This window comes from Conger conger, chromosome 8 (assembly GCF_963514075.1).
Source record: "Conger conger chromosome 8, fConCon1.1, whole genome shotgun sequence".
In the NCBI taxonomy this organism is placed as follows: Eukaryota; Metazoa; Chordata; class Actinopteri; order Anguilliformes; family Congridae; genus Conger; species Conger conger.
Window position 1 is genome coordinate 36535711 of NC_083767.1, and position 10859 is coordinate 36546569.

The following is a 10859-nucleotide window of genomic DNA, read 5'->3' on the forward strand; positions in this document are numbered from 1 at the left end:
AGAAAGACTAGCTTCGCCATTGTAAAAGCAATGGCGCAGAAAACTAGCAATAAAATGTATTTTTCAAGTCGTAATATTTGACACATTACTCCACTTTAAAGGGTACTCATTCAAAATATCAAACTTGTCATAAGAAAACATGCTTATACGATGTTTTTAAGCAGGCCTTACGCGCACGGATTCACACGTTTAGTAAAACCGTAATTCAGTACAAATCGAACGTTAGATTGTTTTATCATAAAAAAAATATTGAGCTGGTTGTAGGATGTAGCAGTCGTATAGGCCTAGTAGCCTATTACGTTCCGAGTCGTATAATCCCACAACTCAACAAAACACGAAATAATAATAGCCTAATAATGAGAATGTGATTATAATAATAATACTATTATTCACAATAATACTATTATTAATAATAATAATAATAATAATAACAATAATAATAATAATAATAATAATAATAATAATAATAATAATAATAATAATAATAATGATAATAATAATAATAAGAATAAGAATAAGCCAGTGTGGCACAGTTTCAATTTCCAACACAATTATTAGCCTATATCTAGGCCTACTATGCATAAGGAATATAACGCATTGGACATTACTTTTTAAAGGTCTGATGAGAAAAGTATAAAAGCATTGATGTGTGTACAAAGGTTTACTACATGAAAAGCTGGTCTTGAATAATACCAATATGCTTGTTTAATTTTCAGTTAACAAAATAGTTCGAAACTATTAGAAAACAGATACATTTTAATCAGAGTTAGGTCTTCTCAGGTCCTTAGACAGTTCACTTGAGAGTGTTGAATTGATACACACTTTCAAATCGCTAAACGTACCAGTCCCACAGTCAGACAAAAGGTCACAGGCTACCTCTAGATGTGTTAAAAGTGCTGAAAAGTCTTACCGGTCCCCTATAAACCCAGCCAGAAAAAAGCAGTAACGGCTCTATTCACAACGTCACCAGGAGCGCTGTCGTTTTCCAAGACAGGTTAACAGGAAACACTGAGCTCGAATGTCTACGGAAACATTTAAGAGTTAGGTGTTTAACAGTCCATACATTCACAAACAGTAGGGTATTTGTCATCAATAGTCCAACACAGAAGGGGTCCCTGTCGAAACATGGATACCATGAGGCAGCTTACAATGAACGATCCGTTTAGAGCAGTCCTGTGTATTTTTCTTCTTTCCCTTCAGATCTAAATCAATAATTGTCTCTTTTTCTGGAAAAAATAAATACGTTGAAACTCAAAATTGCTGTCCCCTTTCTCATTGATTTGCAGCGCAGGCGGACAGCGTCCATGCCGGGAGACAATATGCGTAGGGATAATAATACGGAGGCTGAAGGGAGAGTAACGGGGGCCTGAGAAGTTCTCCTGGGTTGTACTGTCTCTGGTCGTCCCGCACCAAAACTTTCACGGCCACTTTTTTCGCAGCCGGGGCCGATGCCATCAAATCGGCGGCCATCTGTCGACGTTTGGTTTTGTATCTGCGGTTCTGGAACCATATTTTAACCTGGGTCTCTGTCAGCTTCAAGGAGGCCGCGAGATCAGCCCTCTCCGGTCCGGATAAGTACCTCTGGTGATTGAATCGCCGCTCGAGCTCGAATACTTGTGCGTGAGAAAACGCGGCCCTCGAACGTTTCTTCCTCTGCTTGGGCTGATCCGTACTTTTATCGCAGCTCGACTCGTCCAGGAGGTTGCAATCTGAAAAAAGGTGCCAATGTTATCTTCGGTGTAAGTTGCTATACTTTTTTTTGATTTGTTAAATGTATGCATATAGGCTTTCTTTACAACCAACCAGCAAGCCTTTACGCAAAATTGCTTATTAGTTTTTATGTAGTCTTGTATAAACATATTAATCAACATTTTAGAAACGATATTTTTTCGGACAATAATTAAGGAGAAAACGGAGCAATGAACTGCAACTGAAAAGTCATGCTCAAAATGTAAAACTTTTCATGCATGCACCGAAAGGTAATCTGTGTGAAGGCAATAGCAGCTACTAGAGTATAATTACGCCTGTCAACCTTTCTACCATACTTGGCAGAACTATAGATTCTGATAAAAAGAATTACAGAGCACAAAATGAAGCGTGCTGCAAACACGCGCGCGCACACAAACATAAGCTACACACCCAAATGTGTTGCTTACCCAATGCAATGAAGACTTACTTGCGTCAGTTTGATAAAAATATTTTTAAGAAGGGTCGGGATAATTAGCAGACACTAAAATGTCCAGTGTTCATTAATGAGTCTAGTAGGGTAAGAGTTAATTTAACGCTGAACATTTTACAGTGTATGCTGCAATTCTGTATAGTAATGGTACACACTCACCGGAGACATTTGCGGAAAGTTCGCAGTCACTTAAGCCTTTTGCGTTCTCGATAGCAGTCGACTCGTGATCTGTTTCATCTTGTATGCTGCCTTCCAGTGCATCTGAGGCCGAGCGCTCCATGTCTTTCTCCGATTTACAAACGGGAAGAGACTTGCTGTCATTCTCCTCACTGAGACCCGAGTCCGAGTCATAACTTTTCCGATCGCTGGCCATGCAAGGTCCCTCTTCACCCTTACAAGGAGAAGGCAAATCCTCCGTGCCAGTGTCCAGATCTCCGAATATCTTCCAGCAAGTTGCCTTGGGGAAACATACGTCCAAATCTTTCAAATGTCGGTTTTCTTCTTTTTTGTTCAAAATAGCTTGGATGGAGAACGGCGTCAAGGTGTTGCTGCGAACGGCCATTTTACTGCAAAATTATCTTAAAATCACGGATATATTGGTATTAGTTCAACCACATTTTACTCCTCAATGACCGATATATCCACTTATCTTCGCAAGCTGGGCTAGGGGTCGCATTGCGCCTTCACAGTTTTTCGAATGGTATGGAGGCTGGACGATGTTTTCTCTTGCTCACTTCTTCACCGCTGGCACGCTCCTCTCGAGTCCAGACCTTTCTCAGTTTCCTGCCCCTTTTCACCCAGTTCTGCTCTCGTACCTCACCTGTGACTGACAGCAATCCCTCACCGTTTCCTATTGGACAAGACGAGGGAAAAGGTCGATCGCTGATTGGCCACCGAAAACTACGAGATACTAATAATATGTCAGGGCTCTTAATACAGTTTTAAACGCCTTAACCCTTTGCCTCCCAAAATAAAGACACAACCAGCGCCGAACAGTAGAATGCTTCTTTTATCAAATGTAGGTGCTCGTTTCTATCAGGTTCTTTTGTTTAATTTATTTCTTTATTTTTATTTTTTGCATTTTCTTTTTTTCAAAACATTAAGAAACATAGTGAATTCATCATTAATCAAGGTAGCCTACGTTGTGAATAAATGTGTTATTTTTATATAGCCTATAACTCAATTACATAAATCCTAATAGGATTATAACCTGCATTGGATTGGAACGCTAATAAGCATTTAGCACCTTGGGTAGCGCAGTTGGCTAGTCTGTGGCGATGTTCGTCTTTGCCTTTTTCCTCCCTTCAGCTATGTTTACAAGGTACAAGGAAATTAACACAATTACTCATAATACGTGTTCGAGGAGGCTGGCAATTGCAATGAGAAGCCAAAAAAGAGAAGAACGATTCTAGGAAAAAGGTATTCACTTTATCGATTGCCTATAAGCAAATAATCCAAAGACACGGCATGGCATGCCCTTTGATTGTTATTATTATTATGGCCTACTGTCATACAAAATGCATTGTTTTTTCATTCGTGTTTCAGATGTTATATTCAACATCACTACAATTGTTTCAGTTAACCAGTTTATTCTTCGATCATGTTTGTTGTATCAGTAATATATGTTATGTTACTGATATAATGTTCTCTTGCGAGTAATATTCTTAATAAGACATGAATGCAAAGTAGTATGTTCTCCTATTTTTCGAAATTCGATTGTCAAAGGAGCTAATGAAGAAGATAACATGTTTGAAAACGTAAATACTGGGGAGCTACTCAATCAAATTGAGTCAGCTATTGAATCCAACTGAAAAGCGCTTTGGAGTTAGCAAACAAGGAAACAAATGAAGTGGATAGAAATCCAAAAGAAAGAAAAAAACAGTGAATTAAAATATTTCATGAGTAAATCTTGTTTTTAGGCTATTATTTAAATAGCATGCCAAATCATTTGGATTCAACGTGTTACTTTTCTACAAAATTTGTAAACACACACTATATTACATTTAACAGATTATATTTATCAGCAACTTTACGACACTCACCCATAAAGCACATGGGCATAATTAGGCAATTTAACAATATTTATGCATACAATGACACGTATTGGCTATTGCAATTTATATACTTTTGTATGTTTTTTGTAAGAATCATTTGTAAATGGGCCACACGGTTAAGATACACAAATGATGGTAGGCCTGTGTATAAAAATAAAAACACATGAACTGATGAAATGTTTTTCTTTGCACCTGGATAATGATAAAACGAATATTTGTCTCATGGGCATTTATTTTCAGCCTAACAAGCACACGGGGCGGTGTTATTTTACAATACGTAGTGTATGGTAGCCTAAAAATGACTTCTGACCGTCTTTCACGCAGTAGGATATGTTAACGAGTAATGGATTAAGGAGTAACATGCTATGTTTCTATGAATACAGTAGCCTGTTTTGCATGAATACATGTATTATTACTATTATTATTACTACTATTATTACTATTATTATTATTATTATTATTACTATTATTATTATTATTATTATTATTATTATTATTATTATTATTTGGAATTGATAATTCGTTACATTATGTTGAATTTATATGTCATATTGTCCGACCATCAGACTACGCGTATTAACGTAGTAGACATCCATGATAGAAATATCATTATTGAGATGTATTTTTTATTTATGTACGAGGTGTGTTTGTGTGTTTCATTTATGCATTTTAAAGCTGAATAATTTAACACAACATCAGATAAGGATAAAGTGAGGAAGACTGCAAAGTGAGAAACGAACTAATAATAATAATGATAATAATAATAATAATAATAATCATTATTATTATTATTATTTATTCTTATGATAATTATTATGAGAATTGTTGTGCTTATTACGATTATGATTATGATTATGATTATGATTATTATTATTAGTAGTAGTAGTAGTAGTAGTAGTAATAGTAGCAGTAGTAGTAGTAGTAGTAGTAGTATTGTTGTTATTATTAGTAGTATTATTCGTCGTCGTCGTCGTAGTAGTAGTAGTAGTATACAGGTAATAGTAATAATAACAACAATAATGTCGGCAAAAAAACTGCGCACGTTTAACAACCAGTTGCAATTCAGTAGCTCAAATCAATGGGACGATATCTGTATATTCTCAAAAATAATTAACAAATAAATAAAATAAAAATGTAATGCAAGGCAATTCATCTAGTATTATCACATCTATACAGGCTGTGGTATTCTTTAGCTTTTTCCACTGATGAGTTAGGTGTCGGATATTCCTTATTCCTTATTACTACTATCAGTAGGCTACGACTACTTCTTACGACTACTATTAGGCCACTACGACTACTACTACTGCTGCTGCTGCTCCTGCAGCTGCTGCTACTACTACTACTAGGCATACTACTACTAGCCTACTACTACTACTACCAATAATAATAATAATAATAATAATAATAATAATAATAGTAATAATAATAATAATAATAATAGTAATAATAATAATAATAATAATAGTAATAATAATAATAATAATAATAATTCTTATTAATGCTTATTAATTGTTGCTGCCATACTACTAGCAACCCAATTTCAGATATTGTACAGCTCACTTGCATGTGCACCGTAAGTACATTTAGACACATGGACAATCTTGCACAATACTCTAAAAATCTTATTTGTATGGGGTTAATGTACATCTTACTTGTGACCTATTTGGATATTCTGCCATCTAGCGGTCATATACTAGTAGAATATAATATAAATATAATTGAAAATTATTTAGTTTTTATATGAACTACATTTGTTTCGACAGTTAGTACTTGTATATATTATTGAAACTAGCCCATAATATAGCGGGGTTTCTGTCATTTCCATCAAAAAATTCAGGTCTAACTGTTTTGCTTTGCGACCAGCCACTTAATTAAACATATCCATTCTTCCGAAACCGAAGCAAAGTAATCAGTTTTCTTGATTGTAAACTTTGGACTTTGATTGACTGAAAAAATAATAATTATAACAAGGATGTACATGTTTATTTCTAATTAATAATAGGCTTAGTTTATGTTATCTATTTATTTATTAAATTTTACTGTTTTAATTTTTTGACTTCACGAACAGGCGTCCAGGCGTCGTATAAGACAAACAATTAACCGTTTCAGATATCCAATCATTTAAACTTCAGATCGAACGTTTTTCACACTTGTATTTAAATCACCCGAATCACTCACTGGTCGCCACAACACATAGGACGATTGCTGTATATGACCTGGAAACAGGCCATAATTTACCCATGAGACACCTATTATTATTATTAGGATTATTATTATTACAACATTGAAATTAAGTTACCAACCACGATCACATTCTATTGTTTCACAATAAGAGTATATGAAACTGGAAATACGGCCTTTAAAAGTTACAAAACATGTGTATTATAGGCTATTTATGGTATTAAAATGCACCGCATTTAAGGGGTGTGAACTGGATTTGAATATGTCAAGTGTGCATTGGGAGTGTATTCTTTTCCATGTGAATCACCTCAGGCGGGTCCTTAAGCTGTTCACAAAGATATATTTCGCTCTATATCTGAAGACTTAATGATGTATTTATGAAATACTCTTTGGTCTTCGTGCACTGAACTGATTACTTCTTGCCGACACCTGTGTGAGCTGCTGAGTAATCCAGCTTTAGTGTAAATGTGAGATGGCAGATTTACAAGAGCAACACATATGTCCTGGAGGGAGTGTGGAGGGAGGGAGAGAAAGGGAGAGTGAAGAATACAATTCAGGGGTGTTCTTTCAGTATAACATCCCTGAATATGCTCTTTCCTCGTGGATATACTGATGTACAACTCTGTTTAATCAGCCAATCATGTGGCAGCAACTAAATGCTTTCAAGTATGCAGGTGTGGTCAAGAGGTTCAGCTGTTGTTCAGACCAAATGCCAGAATGGGGAATAAATGTGATCTAAGTGATTTTGACTGCACAAGAGTCTCTAGAGTTTGCAGAGAATGGTGTGAAAAACAAAAAACATCCAGTGAGCAGAAGTTCTGTGAGCAGAAATGCGTTGTTAATGAGAGAGGTCAGAGGAGAAGGGCCAGACTGGTCAAAGCTGTCAGGAAGGTAACAGTAATGTAAATAACCACACATTACAACAGTGGTATGCAGAACAGCATCTCTGTGCACACAACTTGTCAAACCTCTAAGTAGATAGGCTACAGCAGCAGAAGACCAGTCAGTCTAAAAATCTAATAAATACCTAATAAAGTGCTCACTGAGTGCATATAGAGAGAGACATAGACCTCAGTGACTATCAGCGTGGTTTTGATAACACTAATTACAAATAAGAATTCACTGAAGACCTGGGTAAATAATTGTTACACAATTCTCTGTGTCGAATTGAGCCAACCAGAAGGTGAGGTTTGCACGTTTTGAGAGTATTCCATAGGTTCCAATCGAAACACACCATCCGGACCGGTCGTTTGGGCACTCGTGTTTCGCCGTTGGGCTGAGGATGAAGTGTCTTCATCCGACTTGTGACTGCGCAAGCTCGACCTGACTACTCTGGTGTGAACAGCAGCATTGAGGCCATGTGCCGTTACTGCTTTTTGAGCGCGTGCTTGTCTTGGGCCCCTCTGTAACATGAGTATATTTGCCAGGACTTTTGCCAGTTGGCTAGTTAGCGCTAGCTTCGTCCTGGGATGGGAAAGTTTCAGCCGGGTGGGTTGGCTGTATCTCCTGGCTCACTAGTGACCCCCACTGTTCGTCAGGGTACTTGCGGTTCACCCGAGGCCCTCAGTCTCAGCACAATAGATTGCAGCTTTTATAGTGTCGGATAATGCAGACCGCGTCGGTTTAAAATAATTGCGTTGTAGTCATCCCGGGTAAGGGTGTAAAAAGAGGCGAAGAATGCTGCATTGTAGTGCTCTTTTCACTTGTGAAATTTAATGCAGGTAAATCGCTTTGTTTCGCGTGAGGACTAATGCCACGGCTCTCCCCTATGAAGACATGCATCGGTGGCCACACCCTGGCTTGAAACCATGACGACAGATCCATATTTCCCTCTAGTCTTACCTTTGTGTTTTACCCAGTGTGGGGAGAACTGTTTTGTTTTTGTTTTTCTGCAGGAGAGAGAGAGAGAGAGAGAGAGAGAGAGAGAGAGAGAGAGAGAGAGAGAGAGAGAGAGAGAGAGAGAGAGAAGAGTGCGTGTGCAAGCGTGCGCGCACGTGTGTGCAGGTTGGTATGCATGTATGTAACACGGTTGTTATATGTTGTCTGGTCTAGCTGCAGCTGAGTAATTATGATGACAGAAATGCACTTTCCAACTATGTCAAGTCTGCTAATTCTAAAATCTTCCGTTTCTCCTTCCAAATGTTAAATCTTATAAGGCACTTTCATAATGCCCTCAAATGAGATCCACTGTATATACAGTATATGCTCTTATCTTCCTAAGTGTTGAGCACTGCTAGTCTTATGAAGAAAAAGGATATTTGCATGCAGTGAATGCTAAAGAGAGCAGTGTTTTTGGGCAGTGCCCGAACACTTTAATCTGAACCTTGTGAAGGAGGAGAAAAGTTGGCTGACTACTCCTTGGAATCCATTCAAAAGTACTCAGGAGTGCTGGCTACATTACTAACAGCCAGTCAATAGAAAGGAGGCCTCTGCTTTCAACCAGGGACTGTCTCAGTCCAGTTCATCTGTTTAGATAGCGGGAGAGTGATTTATGGCCGATTTCACAAAGCCGTTCTCCTGACAAATTATTTCTCGTCCGCCTTTTGGCACGCATACGCTAATGATCGCCGCTAGAACACATTTGTAAACGATTCCATTTCTCATGTCTCACTCCGCACAGCTCTCTGAGCAGTGTTCATTTATGCTGGTTCATCAATAAAAAGAAGTACGTACCCCAAAGGAAATCTGGTGCATCACTTTTGCAGCTGTAGATTCTGGGAGACATTGCGGCTCTCCGAGTCCAGGTATTTTAAGGCGCTGGTATTATGCAAATGATCGCTTGGACGCCGCTCTTCGAGTTGACTGACCGAGCGTGATTCAAGCTGAAGTGCATTTACTGCTCAAAGCAGCTCATCACCGCGGGACCAGAAATGAGAGGTGACACTTAAATTCCTCATTTAGAGGTGGATTTATGATGGCACACATTCAAGTACTCTGAATTTTCACACAGACACACAGACACTTAAACATGCATACACACGCACACGCATACACACACATACGAACGCTGAATGAACATGATCATTTGAAAGTGTAACAGAGAGGCTTAGTTTCATGAGAAGAACATGACCATGTGAAAGTGTAACAGGGAGTGGTTTAGTTTAGAATGAAATGAGCATGACCACGTGAAAGTGTAACAGAGAGGGGCTTAGTTTAGAGAGAAATGAACATGACCATGTGCAAGTGTAACAGAGAGGTTTAGTTGAGAGAGTATTGAACATGACCATGTGAAAGTGTAAAGGGAGAGGCTTAGTTTAGAGAGTATTGAACATGACCATGTGAAAGTGTAACAGCGAGAGGTTTAGTTTAGAGAGAAATGAACATGACCATGTGAAAGAGTAACACAGAGCACTTTAGTTTCATGAGAAGTCAACATGACCATGTAAAAGTGTAAAGGGAGAGGTTTAGTTTAGAGAGTATTGAACATGACCATGTAAAAGTGTAACAGCGAGAGGTTTAGTTTAGAGAGTATTGAACATGACCATGTGAAAGAGTAACACAGAGCACTTTATTTTCATGAGAAGTGAACATGACCATGTGAAACAGTGTAACAGAGGATTCGGTTGAGAGGGTAGGGAACGCGAAGGTAACCGACCTTAGCCTCCAGGTGCGGTTTTTCCATTTTTCAGTCCGGTTCGCTCCGGTGAGCGGCGCGGACAGCAGTGTTAAACTCAAGCGCCCCCTGTTCACAGAACATAAGAGCTAACAGGTGTTTAACGTCAGAGGCATTCTATTTGAGAAGCGCTGAAATAGAAACAGGCAGCGCAAGGGTTTTTCATCTCTCCCCCTCCAGATTACAGGAAAATAGCCCAAGGAAGTGGAGACAGTGAAACTGCAGCCTTCTGGTAAGTGTTTCTTTCAAATATCGCAAACCAGAGGAGGGCCCAAGACTCAGGCCTTAGCAGGGGGTGGGGGACTTTAAAAAGGACTAAAATAATGAACGCTTTCATAGAAATCAGGGTGAAGAAAAGGAAAGGAATCTGTGGTGATGTAGGTCAGACATGTATGAGGTTCTGTCTCAGCGGGGTTAGTGAAATATCTTTTAGCTCTTATCGAGCAAAGACATGCTCTAGGAACCCACCAACATTTCACCTACGGCGATCCAAGAATAGGCTGCTTTAATGGAGTAAAGATGTGCAGGTATCCTACTGCTCTCAAATACCTTTTAAATCTTAGGCAGTTGGATAACTGTGGATATAAGGGCTGTCCCTTGTGTGTCCACTGTTTTTTTTAAATATCTTGGACTATACTGGCTTTCTCTTTATTTAGTCACCCCTTCTGGATCAATGTAATAAAATAGGAGAGCTTTATTTTTCCCAGGGGGAAACTTCAGATAGCCGCCATATAAATAAGACATTACATAAAATACTATATATATATATATATATATATATTATATTTTATGTCCCTCCCAGGCCACCGTATTTACACATGACAATTGTGCT

At 38.3% G+C, this 10859-nt stretch overlaps 1 protein-coding gene across 1 annotated transcript; it reads right to left on the reverse strand.

Moving 5' to 3' along the window:
* Nucleotides 1–776: 776 nt before the first annotated feature.
* nkx3-2 (NK3 homeobox 2) lies at nt 777–2941 on the reverse strand. Its single transcript, XM_061252969.1, has 2 exons — nt 2339–2941; nt 777–1709 (listed from the first exon to the last, which is right to left on the reverse strand). The coding sequence occupies exons 1-2, from the start codon at nt 2739–2741 to the stop codon at nt 1273–1275; spliced, it is 840 nt and encodes a 279-aa protein (XP_061108953.1). The 5' UTR covers nt 2742–2941; the 3' UTR covers nt 777–1272.
* Between the last annotated feature and the right edge of the window lie 7918 nt (nt 2942–10859).